The sequence below is a fragment of the Lissotriton helveticus genome, chromosome 10 (assembly GCF_964261635.1).
Source record: "Lissotriton helveticus chromosome 10, aLisHel1.1, whole genome shotgun sequence".
NCBI lineage: Eukaryota > Metazoa > Chordata > Amphibia > Caudata > Salamandridae > Lissotriton > Lissotriton helveticus.
In genome coordinates, this window is record NC_136071.1 from 857735819 (window position 1) to 857758753 (window position 22935).

Below are 22935 nucleotides of genomic sequence, written 5' to 3' on the forward strand. Positions count from 1 at the left end.
AGCTCCGCACCGGCCGTGTCGCAGGACCCCCAGGGGGCTGATGTGCCCCTCGATCTTCTCCTGCAGGGCCACTGCCATGGGAACTCACGGGGCAGATCTCCTTTCCTGGATATGTCGGCCAGCTACACCCACGGGGCTCGCTGAACTCCATGCCCCGGCTCCACTGTCCAGCATTAGGCCACCCTTCGCAGGGACCCCATCTCCGGTCTCCGGTCACACCAGGCAGCGGAAACTCCTGCGGATTGTCACTGCAGGCGCTCATACGTCTCCCCCAGGGCTTCAGGCATGCAGAGGGAGTCAGGATAAATTCAGGATAAACATCGGGCTGGACGGAGCACAGCTCACACACATCCGCCAGCATGGCTTGCCTAGCCACGCCCCGTGTCGTCCATTTTTACTCCCAGGTACTTTACAGTCCTGACTGCTGCCTGGGGAGGAGACATGTCTTGGTGCCACAATTGTTTCTAGGCGTCCAACGGGGTGGAGCTGAAAAAGCTGAATTCGTACTTGTCTGTATTAAATTTCCGATGATTATGTTTGAACCAGGCAAAAGTTTCTTTCAGACACTTGTTGATCTTCTCCCCTTTACTGGTGAACAGCAGTTTCGTGTCGTTGGCGCACGATATTATTGTGACCTAGTTCTCTTCAGCCCGGGTAGCCAGGGGGGCCATGTACAGATTAAAAAGTACAGAGCCCTGTGGCACACCCACACCTGTCACCGCAGGTATCCCTCACCTCTTGGTCCTTAGATATTGCCGGCCGGTTCCATCCGCTCTCCCTCTGGCAGATTCTCTGGGGCAGTCCGATCTTTCGTCCGTTAGCCAGGGGAATGTATCTTCCCCCCGATGTCAGGGAGGCTTCACCTCGCTACCGACCTCGTATGGAACCCAATAGTACGGGCACTCTGTTTGTCTCCACGATCGGCGGCAGCCGCCATCCTGGGTGCTTGTCCGCATTTTCACATCCACCTTATGATCCCTCGTAAACTTCTTTTTCAGCCGATATACCAGCAAGCCAGATCCCCTGTATTGTGTGGGACGCCGGGGGGGGGCAGGCAGAACCCCCGGGTCGGGTTAAATCCATAGGATGGCACTGAATGGAGATCAGCCGGCAGGAGCTACTAGAGGATGCGTCCTAGCCATCAGCTGTTGATCACGCCCCCAAGGCACGCCTCCCTCTTGCTAACGTTAGTTACTTTCTTTCCGCACCTCTAGATGTAGATTCATGTTTTTCAGAGACACTGTACCTCAACTTTTTTCAGTGTGCAAGGGGTTTCACCCCCAAAACCTATGGGTTTCAAGCCTGTAGGGACAGTTGCAAACAAATGTCTACAGATCCCCATCAGGTATGCTTGTGGTGCCGGGGTCGAGCCGCAACTCCAAGGCCTGCACCAATAGTGCATCGATTAACTGGAAGGCAATTAAGGAACACAAGGCGAAACTCTACATCGAAAAGCATAAAAAGACTCCACGTCGAGGCCGTTCCAAATCGTAGTCTGCTTCCAAGGTTCATTCCCAGTCTAGTTTCTGGCGTTGTCTGAGCCACTTGAGAGATCAGTCTTCCTCGCGCTCCAAATCTTCAGGTAAATCAAAATAAGAAACACAAGAATTTGATGAGGGATTCTGTTTCCTCATGCCACTTGCAGGAGTGTCAGCACTCTTCTTGATCTCGTTCCCGAATTGAGCTTCTGGGGCTGAATTTCACCTTCCCAGTTCCATGTACTGGCTCTTAAGATCCCTACAGACTCTCTCTGGTACCCCAAGAAGCCGCCAAGCCCTGCATCTGGTGTACCGCCAACAGGATGACCCTTGGAGCCATTTGGACCCTCCGAGCCCATCTTGCCTCTAGCCCCACTGTTGACCCGGCTTTTGGCCCACCAGAGACCTGTGCTCGCCCCCCGTTCCTCAATGTCTATGCAGACTATTCACCCTGGTGGAAGAGCTGCACCGATCCGAAGTCGCACCCGAATCATCTACCAGAGGTTCCTCTTCCTCCATTGTACAATTTTACATTCTAGACCCTCTGGTATGAAGTCCATTTTGCACTCCCTCTTTGGAACCGATTCTAGTCACTATGACTAGGGTGATGAGCTTGCTCAGTCTGACGATGATGACAGTCGGTGCAAGGATTTACAGGAAGCTAGTGGCCTCGATAACTCTCCAGAGCCTGTTCTTTTAATTTTTTTTATCCTCCTGGGCATGCCACAGAGGAATCTGCTTTCTACGCTTTGTTATGCATAGGGCAGCCGAAGTTCTCGACCTCCAGCTCCCCACCATGTAGGTAAAAACAAATATTCCTACTGAGATCCTGCAGCCAGCACATACTTCTGTTGAGCCTCTTCTCGTCTTTTATGAGGCACTGCTAACACTTTATTAGAGGTCCTGGCCAAACCTTGCTCTGGTCCCCCTGTTAATCAACAGATTGCCAGGTGCCATTGTCCTGTTCCTGGCGACTCTGCTTTCCTGTTGGAGCACCATTCACCCGACAGCCATGTGGTTATGTTATGTTAAAGTTTATAGAGCGATCAAATCACCCTGGGGCATCACGGCGCTATCTAGGCAGAGATACACCTTTGGGGAAGACGTACAAATAATCCAGCCGAATTACTAGAACAGTTATGCTTTCAGCTGTTTCCTGGAGACATTGTAGCTTGTAATTTTACGAAGCTCCTGCGGAAGTTGGTTCCAGTACCTTGGCGCTAGAAATGAAAAGGCTCTACCTCCCGTACGGGTCAGCCGAATTCGGGGAATCTGTAAAAGATCCTGGGCACTAGATCTGAGATTCCTACAAGGGGAGTATTTCTGTAGTTTTTTCCGCAAATACAGAGGGCCTCTTTCATTCAAAGCATTGTGCGTCCGGCAACAAATCTTAAAGAAAGACCTTTTCTTTACTGACAGCCAATGCAGTTCCTTCAACAGGGGAGCTGAAGGTGAACCTGCCGGTTGGTTTAAAATCATTCTGGCTGCCGTATTTTGAACTACTTGGAGTTTAGCCAGTAGTGTCTCTTCAACTTCCGCCAACAGGGTATTCCCGTAGTCCAGGCGGCTAGTTACCATTGCCTGTACTAGTGTTCTCCGATGGGGGACGGGTATATAGGGTAGAATTTTTCTCAGAAGACGAAGGGCGTAATAACACAAGCTTATCATGGCCGAAACATGATCTTTCATGTTCAGGACCCGGTCAAGCTTTAGCCCCAGGTTTTTTACTGTCAATTTAGGAGACTGAGCAGGTCCCAACTGAGTCGGCCAGCAGTCTTCTAACCAGACGTCTATGGCTTTCCCCATAAGCATCACCTCGGTTTTTTCCGGGTTCAAGTGGAGACCATTAGCTGTCATCCAGTCGGAGATGGCAAGCATACCGGTGGCAAAACGGGCTTTGTCGAGTGTTGGGTTCGGACCGATGGTAAATATAAGCTGCGTATCATCAGCGTAAGAGATGATCTCGAAACCCAGCTGCTCGACATCCTTGCCAATGGAGCCATATATAAATTAAAGAGAGTTGGGCTTGCTTAAGCAAGAGCCCTGCGGAACTCCCCTGTCAAGGTGTCTTTTTTCAGAGGTGTAAGGTCCCATTATCACCGTTTTGGTTCTCTCAGACAGAAAGTGGTTAAGCCACTTAAGTGCCACCCCCTTGATACCCGAGGCTACAAATCTCTCCGCCAGTCTAGAATACGAGATGGTATCAAAGGCTGCGGAGAGATCTAGGAGGATCAGAATTGCTGAGCCCCCCGTATCAATAGTCAGTCTGAGAGAATCAGTCACTGCCAGGATTGCAGTCTCTGTACTAAAGCCTGGCCTAAACCCTGACTGTGAAGGTTCCAAAAGATGATTGTCTTCCAAGTAGGTACTTAGTTATCGATTAATAATACCTTCCAAGATTTTGCTCAACAAAGGTAGCAGAGAGATGGGCCGGTAATTACCAAGAATTAAAGGGTCCGCCATGGGTTTTTTCAAAATGGGGCGCACAAATTCCTCCTTCCATATCACTGGAATAGTACCCGTATGGATTGAAAGATTAAAGATGCCTCTAACGATTGGGGCACAACAGGTTGCTAGAAGTGCCATTGTTTTCGGCGGACAAGGATCTCAGGATGACCCAGATTTGGCCGTTGCCAAACCTTTCATGACCTCCTCAGTAGTTATTGTTGTGAAGCTACTAAGGAAGCACACTACATTCTCATTCTGCTTCTCTGGTGTGCTGGAGGCTGACACATCAAATGGGGCTGATGGAGGGAAATTCTCGTAGTTTTTTTAGATTTTGTTATGAAAATAGTGTGCTAAAGAGTTTCATAGTTCCTGTGATTACATCAGGTCTGGACTACAATCTATCGGGGATACAAATTCGAGCACTATCTCAAACAGTGATTTTGAAGAGTTACTGGCATTTTCGATGTGGGTAATAATAAACTTGCCTCCATGAGTTGTTCCAATCGGAACGCGTTTGCTACCACTTTCCCTAATAGGGAATCTCAGCAAGTAGAAGCATTCTGCAAGAGGTTCTTTTCCTCCAACAGCCTACCAATCCACTCTGTCAACATCAGCTGCTTCTTGGGGCGCTACTCCCATGCCCTTTAGGATTCAATAGCGAGAATTCTACCTGATGTGCCCGATGACCTACGCCCTGTCCTCGTTCAAGCAATTTGGGATGGTTTGTTGTGTCTTGGACACCGCTGATTCCATCGGTTAACTATTTGCACCAGTGATGCCATTCGCTGCCATTCGTGGCTGCGATCAACTGAGCTCTCTGGCAAAGTCCAATCCTACCTGATGGACATACCCTTTGATGGGAAGTGGCAGTTCAAGGACAAGGCTAATAATGCTCATGAATGATTTAACACCTTCGATGCGGTGCATTTTCCCGCTGTGCGCTGGAAAATTCAAAAACCGCGGTTCATGACGAGCTCAGCTCGTCATGAGTGTACAAGAGGTGTACTTCATGACGAGCTGAGCTCGTCATGAGCGTCGAAGGTGTTAAAGAGAGTAGAGCTTCCACTCGCTCTCTGGGCCTCACCGCCCCTCCTCGTCAACAGCACCAGATTCATGCCCCTTTCATGGTTTTGGCCAAGGCACCCCTTCCTGCCAGACTGTCCAATCTCCCCCCAGGGGACCCAGCAATTTCACTGTTGTGACCAAGGTACCCATGCGGCCATGGTGAGCGTGGGTACCCACCCCTAAAACCCCATCTTTTATACCTCTTTATGGTGCCCTTGACAGAGCTCAACCACCCAGTGGGAGGCGAAATCCAGCGATTCTTTTAGAGTTGACAGGCAGTCACTTCGGACAAGTAGTTCCTGCAGATAGATCACAGGAGATATATATTCTCCTGTTCATTTCTTTCACGCCAAACGTTTCACCGTTCCCACCCCGCACTCCCCAGCGAGTGACGGTGAACCATCTCTCCATTTTGCGGGAGAAAGTGCAAGCTCTTTTGGCCAAAGAGACTGTAGAGAGGGTGACAATGCCAGTGTCATGTTGTCACATTTAGGCCAGGGCAGGAACACCACCATTTTACTTGCTCACATTTAAACTTCACATCTTTTATTGAATGTTGACACTTGACACACCTTTTGCTGGGCACCTGTATGGATAGTGCTCCCTGAAATAACTTTGCTTACATTTACACATCTTCGTAGGCACATTGTCAGAGCCTTGAAAATTCTGTACAAAAGCTAAAGTTCACTGCGCAAAATGATGTTGTTTATTATTTTTCACTCAATGACCGCTTTGTCAGGGTAGAATCTATAATGGCAGCCTAACTGGGACTTTGGCATGGCAGCATGGGTGATGTTTGTTATATAAACAACATTACTACTTTGTTTAGTTAGAGGAGCAGTGTGAAGTTGCCCCATGCTGGAATTCTAGCCCAGTTGATTCCTGTTTACCTCTTGCGAGGGCTGAAACCCAGCTTTCCTCCAAGAATGGCTCTCTGATGACACCCACAGGTAACGGGGAGTTAGATCATCCTACAGGGATTCACCCACCCTAGGCATACTAGGATAGGTTGCGCCAGATAGGAGTAAAAAATATACCAGTACTTGTATGCAGCATATATTATCGGTATCAGCACAATGATTTAAATTGTTTATCTTCCTCACCATTCTCATAATACTGATCACACTATTCTGTTTCCTTCTATTGATTATTGCAGTGCACTTATTTTACACAAGAATCATAATGCGTCAATAAATATTGAACCACCATGTTGTGTATTTCTTGTGTATCTCTTTGGGCATGCATGAGTTTCCCAACCAGAAGGTTCTAGATCTGTTACCACGATTTTCTTGGGGAGTCAGGGTTGTCATGTTCTGAGGTTGCACATTCCACCTGTTACCTTATTTGGTTAGGGGTACAGTTGATGCATTGTGAGCTAGCAGGACTAATGCCAACATATCCTTTTGATGTACGTAGAATCAGTCTTGCACAGTTTTGACACTTATGTTGTCCAACAAACACACAGTTTTACTGAGAAAGTATAATCCATATGACAGTGGTTGTTATTCCTGCTACTTTCTGGTGCCCAAGAAGGGTGAAGGCCTTCGGCCTATATTCGAACTGTGCCCTCTCAACACCTTTCTTTGAAAGGAGACATCCAAGATGCTTACACTGGCCCACGTCTTGGCTGCCCTTGGAGACTGGATGGTGGCGTTACATCCGCAGGACGCCTATTTCCATATTCCCATCTTGCCTTCTCATCGATGCTACCTGCATTTCGTGGTGGAACTGGTTCATTGCTAGTTCGCTGTGCTCCCCTTTCATCTCACCAGTGCCCCTTGTTTGTTCACGAAAGGGATGGAAGTGGTGGCACCTCATCTCCGTAGTTCTTGGCTACCAGTCTTCCACTACATGGACGACCCAGGCAGTCGTCATTTACCTCCAGACTATGGTGAACCTCCTTTTATCTCTGGGGTTCACTATCAAAGTGCCAAAGTTTCACCTGACTCGTTCTCAGATGCTTCTCTTCATCAGAGTCATTCTAGAGTCCAGGACAGTCAGACTATGATCACGATCCTCTGTCCTAATTTCAGTGAGGCTACTGGGACTGATGGCCTCCTGCATCCTGGCGGTCGAGCACCCCAGGTGGCATATGTGGACTCTACCATGGGATCTGATGTCCCTGTGGGCCTAACATTTAGAGGACCTCTCTGACCATTTTCAGATTTTGGGGGAGACTGCAAAAGATCAGCATTGGTGATTGCTAGACCGCGATTGTATAAGCAGCAGACCCCTCTCCCTTTCCCGCTGACAGTGGTAACTGATGTATCACTTTTGGGTTGGGGCGAACATCTGAGAGAGGTGGAGATCAGAGGCCTGTGGTGTCTGACGGAGGTCTGCATCCACATCGACCTTCTGGAGCGGAGGGAATTCCACTTGGCTTTGAAAGCCTTCCTGCTGTTCATCAAAGGGAGGCTGGTACAGATGCTCACTGACAACACCACTGCCATTTGGTATTGCAATAAATGGGGTGGGGTGGGGTGGGGTCGCGGACACTGTTCCAGGAAGCCATGTGCCTCTGAAAATGGCTGTACCACCGAGGAATTTTCCTGGTGGTGAATCACCTGACAGGATCTTTGAATGCCAGGGTGCACGAGCCAGCTGTCGGCACCTGGTGGATCACGAATGGCAGTTAAACCAGGCGGTGGCATAAGGTCCCTTCCACGAATTGCGAGAGCCTTGGCTCAATCTGTTTGTCACTGCCAAGAATGCTCAATGTCAGGATTTCGTCAGATTAACTTTCCAAGGAATCTCTCCCTCTGAGACACATTCTGCCTTGAAGGGAACTCTGGACTCCTGCAGGCATTCCTGCAAATACCACTCATGCACAGGTTTCAAAGAAGATCAAAAAAGACCAGGCCCAAGTCATCCTAGTGGTTACAGATTGGGCACGGAAAGAATGGTGTCCAGAACTCCTGAGCTTAAGCATATGTCCTCCAATCAGGCTGCCCAACCGAGAGGACCTACTGTCGCAGCAATAAGGCATGGTTGTGCACCTAGGCCTTGCAATCTCCACCTTCCTGCTTGGTGATTGAGGGGCGACACCTAAACACCTTGGACCTTCTTCCGGAGGTGATTGATGTCATCTTGGCAGCCAGGCGTCCCTCAACAAAATCTATGTTGTTGGACAGATTTGTGGCTTAGTTTGGCATACACCAGATTGACACCTACTCTCCTTTAGGCTAAGTTATCTGACATTCCGATGTTTGTTCTGTTTGTTGCATAGCAAAGCTTTGCTTTAGGAATGGTTAAGGGTTATCTTTTAGCCCTTTCGGCCTTCTTACGTTTGCCATATCAGCCCTCATTGTTTAAGTCCTCAGTTGTGATGCGATTTCTGTAAAGGCTTCAACATATCTTTCACCCTTTTCCCTTTGTCATGCCCCAGTGGGATCTGTGCATCAAGATATGCTATGCATTGACAAAGAAGCAGCCACTGTGAGGACTGCATGCTCATTTTACCAGGTCTAAAGCTGCTACCACTACATTAACATGCAGAGTCCCTGTCCTAGACATTTTTCAAGCAGTTACATGGGCGTCCCTCCATACGATCACGAAGTACTATTGCCTGACTATTCAGGTTCGTTGAGTTGAGTATTTTGCCCACTTGGTCCTGCAAGACTTTCTGGTTAGAGTCCATGCACAGACCCACCTCCCAAATAAGTACTGCTTTGGTATGTATTTATCAGTTGAGGAATCTGCGGCTAGAAGTCAGAAAAACAAGTTACTTATCTTTGGTAACGCTCTTTCTGATAGCGACTTTATCTATCTACCACTGACTCCTCACCGATCTTCCAATCCTCCCCGTTCTGTGGTTGACCTTTATCTATTAATGAGATCCCAATTCTAGGAATCTGCACACAGTCTACCTGTTTGCTTTTGGGACTCTGCCTCTGGGGCTGCGGTCAGTCTCGGAGGCAACTGACGTCTGCATGCGGGAGTGGGACCTGTATAGGCCCTGTATGTCATTTCCGGAGCGAAATAGCATCTGTGCAGAACCACAAGGTGCCATCTTCTGGTGCGGAGATACACTGCCGGAAATTTGTGTGATCTAGTTTGACGCCTAAGAATATTCAAAAGGTGAGGAATCTGCTGCTAGATCGTCTCAACCACAAAGAGCGTTACCAAAGGTAACTTACTTGTTCTACAATACTGTCTTTTCCAAATGCTTTTGTTTCTTTGGTTAATCTCTTTACTAGTCCCTCCTTCATACTGTCTTTTCTCCTGTTGTACCCTCCCATCAGGACTGCCCCTGTTACATGTGTTGTTACTCAGGATCTGTTATTTACAGTTTGTGAGCACTATTTTCCTGTATATCTGAGCAAAGCAGCGGGTCACACTCACTTCACCTTTAACAATGGCGGGCATACCTTTTTTTTCTTTTCTTATGTGTGGCTCGCCAAACTTTTTGAAGCAGACTGGCATGCCCTCTTGATCTGGAACAATGGTGGTTGTGCGCTTTTCGTATAGGGCGGCTCACCCAATTCCTTTTTTTTTTAAATTAGATTTTTTTTTATGCTCCGTGGCACGATGCACTTGATCTTTATGGCTGCTGTGCGCCTTACTTTCTTTTACTGTCTATCTCTGAGCAAAGCAGCGCATCACGCCAGTTTAACCTTTAAGTATGGCGGACATGCCTTTTTTTAGTATTGTTATGCGCGGCTCGCCAAACTTTTTCAAGCACACTTGCATGCCGCGTTTGAGCTGGAACAATGGTGGCCGCGCACCTTTCTTATAACGCGGCTTGCCAATCGTTTATTTTATAAATTATACTTTGTTATGCAGCGCGGCACACTGTGCTTGATCTTCATGGCGCCACACACAACGGATGCAACCGCATTTTCTCAAGATGGCGGCTCTTCTCGGCAGACCAGTAGTTCAACAAGGGCATTATGGATAATAAATGCCCAGAGGCATGAACATTACTCAACCAAAGTTATGCACATCAGGTAACTTGGACTGCGTTCTTTGGAGGCGCATGAAAACTGTGTTTGCTCAGACCCCAAGGATACCATTTTATTTTCCATGGGGGAGGGCATTACTCTGGGGATTAGCTAAACTAATGCCTTTTGCAGTGAAATGAAAGGGGCTCGTAATGGCGTTAAAGCAGACTGAGACTTCAAGCCCAACAATGTCCCCTGATGCATTGGAAGAAAACCCTAGTCTTCAGTTTCACTTTGGGGGAGGACAGACAAAAGGAACGTTTTGCGTATACAACTAAAGGCTAACCGGTTGGTTTAGCCATTCAAACAACATTTTAACAACCGTACCTTTTTATATATTTAACAACAAGGGGTGGTGATGGACAGAGTTTCTGAATTAAGCAGAATACTCTCACCCAGTCAAGAGATCAGGGCTAGATCCAACACCGTTTTTTAGCTCACTGCATCATCCCAGTTCAGAACCTGGCTATATGCAAATTAGTCTGTTCCTGTCCCAGTGCATGATGGGAACAGGGCAAACCAAACTATCAGTTCTGAACTGGGATGGTGCAGTGAGCTAAAAAACGGTGATGGATCAAGCCCTGATCTTTTGACTGGGTAGGAGTGTTCTGCTTAATTCAGATGCTCTGTCCATCACCACCCCCTTTTCTGAATCGTTTTGGCCACTATAGGAGTGGAAGGGTATGCTCAGACATGAGTCCCTTGCTCACTGCACCATCAGGATTCAAGCAAGCCGGGCCGAAGACGGCTGTAATGCCAGAAACCGGTCCCCGGAAGCTTGTTTCCTTTCCAGTAAAGAATTGGCTTGGTAGTTTGGTCTGCCCTGTTCCCATGATGCACTGGGCCAGGGACAGACTAATTTGCATGTAGCCAGGTTCTGAACTGGGATGGTGCAGTGAGCTAAAAAACGGTGATGGATCAAGCCCTGATCTTTTGACTGGGTAGGAGTGTTCTGCTTAATTCAGATGCTCTGTCCATCACCACCCCCTTTTCTGAATCGTTTTGGCCACTATAGGAGTGGAAGGGTATGCTCAGACATGAGTCCCTTGCTCACTGCACCATCAGGATTCAAGCAAGCCGGGCCGAAGACGGCTGTAATGCCAGAAACCGGTCCCCGGAAGCTTGTTTCCTTTCCAGTAAAGAATTGGCTTGGTAGTTTGGTCTGCCCTGTTCCCATGATGCACTGGGCCAGGGACAGACTAATTTGCATGTAGCCAGGTTCTGAACTGGGATGGTGCAGTGAGCTAAAAAACGGTGATGGATCAAGCCCTGATCTTTTGACTGGGTAGGAGTGTTCTGCTTAATTCAGATGCTCTGTCCATCACCACCCCCTTTTCTGAATCGTTTTGGCCACTATAGGAGTGGAAGGGTATGCTCAGACATGAGTCCCTTGCTCACTGCACCATCAGGATTCAAGCAAGCCGGGCCGAAGACGGCTGTAATGCCAGAAACCGGTCCCCGGAAGCTTGTTTCCTTGTCAGTAAAGAATTGGCTTGGTAGTTTGGTCTGCCCTGTTCCCATGATGCACTGGGCCAGGGACAGACTAATTTGCATGTAGCCAGGTTCTGAACTGGGATGGTGCAGTGAGCTAAAAAACGGTGATGGATCAAGCCCTGATCTTTTGACTGGGTAGGAGTGTTCTGCTTAATTCAGATGCTCTGTCCATCACCACCCCCTTTTCTGAATCGTTTTGGCCACTATAGGAGTGGAAGGGTATGCTCAGACATGAGTCCCTTGCTCACTGCACCATCAGGATTCAAGCAAGCCGGGCCGAAGACGGCTGTAATGCCAGAAACCGGTCCCCGGAAGCTTGTTTCCTTTCCAGTAAAGAATTGGCTTGGTAGTTTGGTCTGCCCTGTTCCCATGATGCACTGGGCCAGGGACAGACTAATTTGCATGTAGCCAGGTTCTGAACTGGGATGGTGCAGTGAGCTAAAAAACGGTGATGGATCAAGCCCTGATCTTTTGACTGGGTAGGAGTGTTCTGCTTAATTCAGATGCACTGTCCATCACCACCCCCTTTTCTGAATCATTACCTTTAATATATTCACCCACCCCTGAGGCTCTAAACCCCTCTACTCCTGTTATTTTATCCACCTCCACATAAACCAGCACGGCTGCTTCCGACCCAGGGCTGCCTCCTAACTCTTTCACAATGCACTCCTCCCCCTCCCAACTTGTCTGCTATGTTAGTTTGCTTGCTCTGAGTTTCTAATCTCCATTAGACATCCTCTCTGGAGTGTTCTTTCTGTCCGTCCTACTTCCCTACCAGCCCGCCCGTGCACCAGCTTCATCCCAGAAGCCATGCTAGCTCCACCGCGGGGTGTCTGTCTGCGCCAATGGCACTCTGGACTAACTCTGCTGCAACCTGTGCTGTCATGACTCCAGCACCAGCTTCTAAACTTTTGAACAAGAAAGGGACCTCCCAGTTTCTCAGCGCCATCTTCATTGTCCACCACACCGTCCAACAACTGTCTGTTGGCCGTCTGTGATCCAGGTGCTTTACCCCAACACTAGGTGCCCAATCCGTCCTGTGCACCTCCACAAAACCTTCCCCCTCCATGTGCTGCTCTGACTACTTCAGTTCCCCTGCCCATCTCTCCGGATATTTTGCTTTTTTCACCAATCTTCTGGGAGTGGGGAGTGTCCTTCAGCTTCCATCCTCTCTGCCCCTCATCAGTCAGTTCTCACTTCTCGCCCTAAGTGGGATGGGTACGCCCAGACGTGGGTCCCTTGTTCACTGTGCCACTGGATTCAAGCTAGCCTAGCTGAAGAAGGGTGACATACCGGGAAACCGGTCCCCGGGTGCTCGTTTCCGGTCCAGGAAGGACCTGGCCTGGCAGTTCGGTCTGGACTGTTTCCATAGGGCACGGGGTCAAGACTGATTTGCATATGGCTGGGTCCAAACTGGGGTGGCGTAGTGGGCAAAAGAACGATGGATTTAACCCAGATCTTTTGACTGGGGAGAATGTATGCATTGTTAGCATTCCGTCCATTTTGTTTGCTGTAACACTTTCTGCCCTAAGTGGGATGGGTATGCCCAGACATGGGTCACTTGCTCACTGTTCCACTGGATTCAAGCTAGCCTGGCTGGAGAAGGGTGACACACCCTGAAACCGGTCCCAGGATGCTTGTTTCCGGTCCAGGGAGGACCTGGCCTAGCAGTTCGGTCTGGACTGTTCGCATGGGAAACAGGGTCAAGACTGATTTGCATATGGCTGGGTCCAACTTGGGGTGGCGTAGTGGGCAAAAGAACGATGGATTTAACCCAGATCTTTTGACTGGGGGAGAATGTTAGCATTGTCAGCATTCCGTCCATCATTTGTTTGCCATAACACTCATCAGTCAGTGGCACCATGCCACCAGTCCTGCCCCAAAGTGGTGGGCCCCCCCCCTCCTGAGGTGCCCACACCCTCCCTTGCATCCTTCCTGCTCACAGCAATTCAATATGCAATTCTTCTATTTTACCAGGAATATGCAGTGTTTACCTGACATGGTAAATACTGCACTCTGTTGTTTTCTTTTTTAGTTCTCTCCTAGGCAGCGATTGTGCTATCTCTTCGACATGCTGTATTCAGGTATGGACTTTAAGCTCCGCCCACTTTCCACCCATCTTTTTAATTTGCTCCTGTTACTCTCCTTTTAAATGGTGGCTTTTAATTGGTTAATAGTGTTAGTAGTCCCTCCTTAGTACCGCCTTTCCTCTTGTTGAAACCTCCCATGAGGACTGACCCTGTTACCTATGTTGTTACTCCGTATGTTGCATCTACAGTTTCTGAGCACTATTTTAGTAATGAGTTTCTCCTAGCTGCTGTTGCAGGCAGGACACATCCTTGTACTTCTGGAACCCACCCTGCGGTTTTACTACACGGTAACGCTGCGCTCGACCCTTCATCTTTAACAATGCCGTCCGCACCTTTCTTTGTGTGTGAGCAGCTCGAAAACTCTATTTTTTTATAAAAATTTTAAGTAGCGCAGCACACCCTTCATTTTAAACAATGGCTGCTGCGCTGCTCGTGCCTCTATTTTTTCATTATTCATTTTTTAGGCAGCACGGCATGCCTTCTAATCACCAACACAGACAGCCAAGCATTGCTTTTCTTCTGGGCGGTTTGTCGAACTCTATTTTTTCAATAACCTACTTTTTTTTAAAATAGCGCAGCACATCTCCTTTAATATTAAACCATGGCGACTGCGTTGCTCAAACAACTCTATTTTCTCATCATTCTAATTTTTTTTGTAAGCAGCCTCCCAATCACCAACAATGGCCCCAGAGTGTGCTCAAGCGAATGACGGGACCCTTTTGTCACATTATACTTTTTGAAAACTTCTGAATCACGCAAAGGATCATTTAAAAAATGAACACGATTTGTAGCATACTCCAGAAGCTCACCGGCAAAAAGAAAAACTTTAACATTCGGAGAGAGGATGTGGCCTAACAGCTAGGGTGGTCAATCTCATATCTGGGGAACCGAGTTCGAGTCTCAGCAATGACGCTCAACATCCAGTGATTCTGGGCAAATCACTTGATCTACCCGTGCCAAAATGAACGTGTCCTTGTGTAACACAACTGGTGCTCATGTACAGCACTCTGATACCTGATACCTTCGGGCCAAGTTTGCGCTATGTAAAACTCCGGCAAGAAAAAATCTGTTTGCTGTTTCTATGGCTGGTCGTCTTTTCATCACAATGGACTCATCTGTTGGGGTTTATTAAAGGGGAAGAGTGGCATGCTTACTGTACAAGGAGACACTGCGTCCCCTCCCCGCAATAAACGATGCTCCTCGCCCTTAAAACTTCCCTCGTAGTCAGCAAGTTTACCACATGCAACCCTAGTTTCTAATACATCTCAAACACCAGACCCAGATATTTACTGCACTTAACACACACACCACTCATCAGATGCCCACGGAATTATTAAAAGTGATCTCCGACACATTTCTTGAAACACACCACTGTCATTCCTAAACTTCATGCTTATTTGCTTACCATCTTTAGCCTGCTTCAAAGGATTTTGTGTTCATTGGTGGATCCTTAAGGCTGTCGCACTGTTTGGTGCACCTTTAATTTGATGCACAGCATGTTTGTGAGAGATAATGGCGGTGAGCCAAATTGCTTCGTTTACCCAGTGTTAGTGACAGGCAGCAGTGAAAGCACTACTCGTACCACCTCTGCTTTCCACGGTTTCCTCTCCATCCCCTTTCCTTCCTATCTCTTTAGAAAGTTTAAATAATCAGTCTCCTGCAAACATAAAAACTTAACTAAAAAACATTATCTTTCTGCAACGCAGATAGTTTTCTAGCTTTCACTAATGCGAGACCTTTTACATTGTAAATGCTTGTTTCTCTCTATCTCCGGACTGCAGACTGCAATCTTGGTAACACAATCCACACAAATACACTCCACACCATGCCACATAATTCAAATCACCATCATTTCACTCCATGCCACACAATTCAGCTCTACACATTTCCGTTCCACACCACACAATTCAACAACAACCCACATAATTCAATTCAAGAACACATTTACACAACACACTACATACATCCAATCCTTATCATAAAATTCCACATCATGCCACAAAAGTCAACTGTACATCACATAAACTCCACTACATACCACTCCACAACACACAATACCATTCCACATAATTGCACTCCATGACACCCAATCCCACTCCACATAATTCCAGTACACCCAATACCACAAAATTACTACACATATAATTCCACTGCACACTATGCCAAATAATTCCACTACACAAATCCACTTCTCTCCAACCCACATAATTCCACTCCACATACATCCACTCCAAACCAAAACACGGGTAAAAGACATTGTCATTTACAATGTCTTTTACCCGTGGTTTGTTTTGGACTAGGGGCGGGGCTAAGCATGTAGAGGGAGGCGAGCCCCGGAGCTCCTCCGCGGTCGCCCTCCACAAACATCGATCCTGGCCAGCAATCCTGGAATCCAGCGCCACAGTCTGCGCATGAAGGTCCGGTGCCCCTTTTAAGAGGGTCGACGGAGCCTAGAAGGGCCTAGAAGGGCCGAAAATTGGGGTTCTTACCTCTCTCCCTGCTCGTGAGATCTGCAGGCGACAAGATGGCGCCCGCGACTGTCGAGGCTGGCGTCAGGCAGTAAGGGGACCCTTCGAGGCTGGCGGCAGCACTGGGGAAGCTGGAACCCAGCCGCTGGGACCGGAAGAAAGACGGCTGCTCCCGTTCACGATAGCGGTGAGGAGGTATCGCATGCCGGCGGGCGGAGGCCACCCAGCGACATCTGTTTCCCCCCAGCTGCCTGACCCTAAGATGGCGGCGCCCGGGACAGGACGGACTTTTGCCATTTAGCGCGAAATCTCCTGCTGAGGGCCCTACGAGATCCCCACTAAGGACGGCGGAGGCCCCCGCATCGCCCTGGACCCAGCACCAAGACCAGAACGAGGTCAGAAATGGGAAAAGCAGCCGAACCAACACGGACCCAGACGAACATCATTCTGCCTGACCCCCAAATGGCGCCCAAGTTGGGTCACCGCACGGAAAAAACATCTCTGTATTCCCTATCTGCCTTGGAGATAGAGGGGATTAAAGCACACATCCTCCCTCCACAGGACTTACAGGGTTAACCAATCCTGCTATTTCCACGCATTAGAATTAAGATGGAAAAATTGTGCTGGGGGAATTTATGGCCTTGAGAAAATCTTTCAAAACAACGAGGTTTCCTGAAGTTTGTCACGTGACATGACCAGTGCGAGCCACCTAAATCCATAATACTAGACTATCATCAAGCGCGGAGAGAAACTTGGAGACAGAGAGCTCACTTGGTTGCTGCTGGGATTGAGACCTCCGTCATGACTTCAAACAAAGTAGTTGTAAAGGGACAGCTGAAATTCCAGGAGCCTAGTCCCGACAGTTCGACGATTTCGAAGGGCTGGAAGAGGTCCCCCGCTACACGGCGGAGGAGGGCACTGGACATTCCAGGAGCCTAGTCCCGACAGCTCGACGACTTCGGAGGGCTGGAAGTGGTCCCCCGCTACACGGCGGAGGAGGGCACTGGACATCGAATGCTGTCTTATTTAAAGTGCTTTGATAACCTAATCGGTTCAAGTTACTGAAATGTGCAACGTAACTGATTCTATGTAAACTGCTGTGTTAACATGTAACGAAACTGGTGCTATGTAAAGCGCTCTGATAACCTAATCGGTTCAAGTTCGCGCTATAGAAAACTCTAAAAATAAATAAATAAATAAATAAACAATAGCTCTAACAAATACGAGACCTATTACATTGCAAATGCTTCTTTTTTATTGGAAGAAGTGTGCGGTCACAGAACAGTAGGACACTTGCTGTTGTCTACAATTTTGGCATATCACTATGAAGACGTTGTGATTAGCCTTAGTTTGACAGTAACTGGGTATTCTGTGTAATGGAAACTAGTAGTGTATCGATACAAAGCAAATCTCCCTGGGTCACCAGCTTTCGAAAATGTCTGGGGTTGGTCAGAATCCATGGGTACTTGCCGACATAGACCTAAATCCCGAAGCCATCTCCATAGTGATTTCCTCGGAATTTTTCACCTGACAAAGCCTTTCAATATTTGAATTATTGGGCCGATGCTTTGCCTGTAAATGTGGGCTTCATTTCTATTGGTAATCATGTGGCAATGTAGGATGGTAGGACGTCTGATATTATGTGAGTTTTGAAAATTATTAGACAATGCATTTTAAGTGAGTGGCCGCAAAAATACGATTTGCACGATTTCATGGTTCCTCAAAGTATTCCAGCATTTTCGTTGGTTCAGGGGACGCCTTTGCCTGTACTCATTATGATAGTTTTGTTTAATGAAACCTGGACTAATTCACATGAATGGCCACATGTCGAGTTTATAATTTAATATTTTTCACAAATGATTTGCTTTCGGGGTTTCTCTCCACCTATGAAAATGCAAAAATAATTTTGAAGAAATATATATTTTTTTCCCCCGCAACCCGTTTCTGAAAGCTGGCAAGAAGGTAGAACAGCAAACCTTTTGATTGCTGGTTTTGGAAAAGCAAACTTCATTCACTTGTTTGCACGCCTAAAATGAAATGTTGCCGTGTCTTGGCTGTTTTTTCAAACCCCTTCAGAGTAAATCACGAGTATCGTCATAATTACAAATATGTGGGGGGAAAAGGTCAGACATTTGGACTGGATATCATTTGTGGAAAAAAAACTTTATAAAGTCTTAATGGATGCTTGCCCTAAATTTGAAAAAAAAACTGGCATGCTCTGGAAAGAAAAGTCACACTTCAAGTTAATGAAAATGCCCATGATGAAGCAGGATTGCAAGTAACTTTTTCGTTGTTAATGTTCTTGCAATTCCTGTTATGTTAGTAAATAGTTGATCTTTCGGTAGCACACTGCTTGCAGTAAACTGATTGCTCTTTATTGTTGATAAATCACTTCGTACCAGAAACATTTTAAAAGCTTTGTGCTACTAACAACCTAAGTTTACTATTTTGATGTGCGTTGCAATATGGTGCAGCTACTATCTGTCACGAGGCCCTCACCACAATTATTCCAGAACTCCCGTAAGCATAGTAATTTGTCTAGTCATATAACGTTAAAGCCACCACCTTGCATTTGTGAGTAGAACCTTCAGAGTAAGCATAGTAATTTGTCTAGTGCAAGAATGGTTTGTTTGTATACAAGTGATGTTATCCAGATGTACTAAGAACTAGGAGTAGTCCGTTTTTGATAAAACTAGTTTCTGTCAGTAGTCATTTTTTCGATTTAAATTCACACAAAATAGCTATATAGATGATGTGACAGATTTGACCACAGGACCATGATGAATTGTCGTCCGTTTTGAAAAATCCTGGTATCTACCCTATACCAGTTTTTTACAGGGTAGTATTTTCTTGTTAAGGAAAGCTAAGATCATCTGATTCTATAACATTATTTTCGTAGCCTTCTGAATACAAGTAAAGATTGGTTTGATTTCTGAACACCAAATTTGCATAATTCAGTGTTACATGCATAATATAAAAATTCTACAAGTTGCTGTGTGATATTTAATATAATATATTTTGTTTGTAAGGCTATTACCTTCCAAATGACGATGGAGAATTTTACCAGTTCTGCTACGTTACTCATAAGGGTGAAATTCGTGGAGCAAGCACACCATTCCAGTTTCGTACATCCTCACCTATAGAAGAGCTGCTCACGATGGAAGATGAAGGGCAATCCGACATGTTGGTGGTGACTACAAAAACTGCATTACTTGAGGTTGGTGTGACATACTATATGGTATAGAGCTCAAATTAGTAAGTGGGTTGCACTGCAAGGTTAAAAAGCACCACTCTTCTTAATACGCAACTTTAGTAATATTGAAATAGGTTAACACAAGATTAAAAAAACTGAAACCAAGTTAGCAGGCTCCATTTTGAGGAACTTGTAATAAGATGCCATGTTTAGCTCCTTGAGTCAGTCAAATAGGATTTTTCTAGGCTTGCATTTTGATAAATAAATATGACTTACTTCCCCACCCCTTAGCTAAATCTTGTTTTCACTTTTAGAGGCAGTGAAAATAGGGAGTGAACTCAGGCTTCTGAACTGCTTCTTTACTGCCAGGACATCCACCTCCATCCATACTCTCATGCCGGCCTGGTGAACAGGGGAGCACGTCACACGATGCTGTCCTGAGAGTGGGGCATGGGCAAGTGGTAGAGTTGGGCTGGCAGGGAGTCTATGAGTTCTCTCAGATACAAACATCCCTTGTCTTTGACTGCATCACTATTAATCGTATTGTTGGAATTGGTTTTTATGAAATCACGGACAATCTTTGATATATGCTTTTATGATAAAATGTCGAATAAAGCTTTACAAAAAATAAACGACTGCATCACTTGATGCAGACCTGCCTGTGCCAAGGTGAATGAGGGTAACAAGACTGCCATGAGAAAGTCTTTGTTGCAGACTTGGGCATTATGTATCTTCAGAGGACCCCAAAAACCTAAGAAATCTTCTCAAATGAGATGCTGTGGTGGTTGAGCGCTGTTATTTTTTTTTAAATAGGAGTGTCCATTTTAAAGTGAGGAAAGACAACTTGTCCAAGGTTTTTTTCAATATTAGGGGTCCAGGTCAACCAAATGTGGAGTTCAAGCAACAGACAAAATTAGGTAAGTGTATTTGACAAAGTCATCCAGCCTGTCTAATTCCCAAATTAGCTAATTGTGTCATTTCTTTTTCAGACAAGCATATAGCATTGTTTCTTTTTCAAGGGATTATCGTATTGCCAGAGGCCTAAAGTCAGACGTTCCATGCACACCTCCAACACATAACTTTTAACATCCTTTGAACTACCTGCAAACATTCAGTTTCTTTTGCTATATCAGCACTGCCATGAAGTAAGTGATATCGTTTCCTCGGTCCCGGTATTTGCTTTGCTATTTAAGTACCTATAAAAGTCAGGACACTTAGAAGGATTTACAAATATAATAATTAACATTAGAGGAGTAACCGTGCGCATTACAAAAAAAAAATCAGTTGCATCACTTTAAAGCTTTTCTCATTCATAAACCAATCTGCATTTCATTGAAATAATGTGGTAGTGACTGGCTACTCTGTGAACTACTTGAATGCAGAATAAGGATGTAGCTTTAACAATAAAAGTTTATTTAAAACCACTCTCCTAATGTTTTGCTCCACTGAAGACTTGTTATTTTGTTTGATCCCCTTGTTGTGTGAGCTCTCTCTTTAAGTAAAAGGGCCTTTTTCCGATTTTGTTCTTTTTCCTGTTCTTTTGGATTCTTTAACCGTGACAGTTTCATAGCTTTTTTTTGTGTAAGGGTTTGTGTTTTCATATTTTTAACGTTTTGCATTTGTGATCTTGGTTTACTCTCCTGATCATTTTCTTGATACCTCTGTTTTCCCATTTAGTACTTCCTTCTTTGTGAGTGATAAATGTTACATTAAGAACTTTTTTTGCATCTGAATTGCCTGCCGTTTCTCATGTAATCGATTTGATGACTAGGCTAGTGAAGCGGTTACCCTCTGACTTTTAGACTCCTTGTAAAAAGCACACAAAAAACCCCCCAAAAAATCCAATATGTATTGTTTGACTCTTGGGCATTTTAAATGGTAGGGTATTGCAACCAACATAAGTTGAGTCACTGATAGCATTGGGACTGTTTAAATTCACAATAAAGTGCATACCAGCGATAGGTTTTGTAATGATGTAGACTCCGATGCAGCATAAGAGCAGGAACATACTGAGCTTAGAATGCTTGAGCCTTGCTCTAAATGTGATTTGGCCCGGTTCAGATGAGAGAATTGGAACTAAGTAGGTTTCAGTCTAGAACCTAAAGTTGCAAAGAGTTTACTTTTTGATACAAAGCTGCAAGCTTGGTACTACTAATTTATTTGTGCATTCTCAGCTGGCTCCCTCGCTAGTTATGTTTGAAGGGTTTTTAGCCGGCATTTGGTCTAGGAGTGGTGACTAACATACATCCATGTCGCATTCTATTGCCCTAGCCAGATAATTACCAATTGCCTGCACTGGCAGGCACCATTGCAAAATGCTTTTCCATCATTTTCTCTTTTTCATAGATTCACATCCTTGAATCTTCACCGCAGTCGAGCTAGAAGTCGTATGGTAACATTACCAAAACATTAATAATGTTCATCAGCCATTGCAATCCTTCACACTTGCACTATGAAAACTAAGAGATTGTGACATCTAGGGGATGTGATCCTTACTGTGCTCCCACCTCTTTGGTTGAAGTTTAGTATTTTGAAAATGGGGTGCGATGGGTACTTAGGTGACAATGTATAGACTAGGAATAGTTGGCTATCAACTTCGTTCTAGTTGGCTGTGAAACTGTTGATGAAGTTGTCTAGGTCCTTCTTTGTTGATCTTCTGTCTCTTCTGAAAATGGCAAGGCATCTTCTTTCTCATCATAATCCTGCCATTTTAACTTTAACTTCGTAGGACTGTAGGCTGGACCACATGGACTCTCAGTTCAAAAAATCTTTATTCATTGCAAGCAAGTTGGCCATAAAAAATGCAAAATTAATGATTTAAAAACCTTCAATAGAAAGATCAAAACAATTCAAGACAGATATAAAAAATGGGCTAAGCATTCTTTAAACAGTGGCTAGTAGAAAAGTCCCAGTCCTCGGTTCGTAGTAAGGGAGTATAATACATGACTTAGTCCTACCACAATCATAGGTAAATATAGCAATACAAAGATTTAGAAACACTCAGTTACATAAACAGCAGATTTAAGGGACAACCGTAAACTCTGCTTTGTGGTTTGTAGGAAAGATCGTTCTAGGTGGTATGCCTTCAGCTCATCATGTGCTTCTAAAATACAATAAAAGTGCATCAAATAGACATGGTCCATGTTAACTAAAAGATGATGCTTTTCCTAATACGAACTGCATCCCATATAAATGAGGCAATACTAAAACATAGAAAAGAGTCTGTCAGGGCGCACAGAAACTTTAGGGTAGCCTTGTGATCCCTGATATAATTTGGGATAAAAAGTGGTTTCAAGTAAAATCTCCAGAACCCATCATAAAAACTACAAAATAGAATAATGTGCTTAGTGCTCTGCTTTGAAGTGACATCCCTTGGGCATGGGATCATGCCACTAGGTTGTTGCTTCATAACTGGAAACCACAGGAACCCTGGTACCAACCACAGGGACAGTATCCTTTTTTAGAGGACACTCAGTGGAGACGGCCCAGAGGCAGGGGACGCAACTGGAACAGAGGACCCAGACGAGGACCGATTCCCCAACAACAAACATGGGATAACACCGAGGTCAGAACATGAAACAAGTCCGTTTCCAACCAGAGAACCACGGCGAGATCAGTACCAGACGAAAAACCTACAGATGGTAGGCCGAATAATTCCCATCATCAACCTCTCAAACCATACTTTAACAGAGGATGAAACAAAGAACCTATCAAAGGGTTTATTATTTGTACCAACTTCATTCCCGAATCGTTTCAATG

At 45.7% G+C, this 22935-nt stretch overlaps 1 protein-coding gene across 10 annotated transcripts in view; it reads left to right on the forward strand.

Annotated features, from left to right (window-relative positions):
* The window catches only part of TAX1BP1 (Tax1 binding protein 1), a 702037-nt gene that overhangs the window by 229484 nt on the left and 449618 nt on the right, over positions 1 to 22935 (forward strand). For all 10 annotated transcript variants that reach the window (XM_078663492.1, XM_078663483.1, XM_078663485.1 and 7 more), the window contains exon 4: positions 19013 to 19200. In XM_078663492.1, the coding sequence (XP_078519618.1) occupies positions 19013 to 19200 (188 nt within the window). The remainder of the gene's footprint in view (positions 1 to 19012; positions 19201 to 22935) is intronic.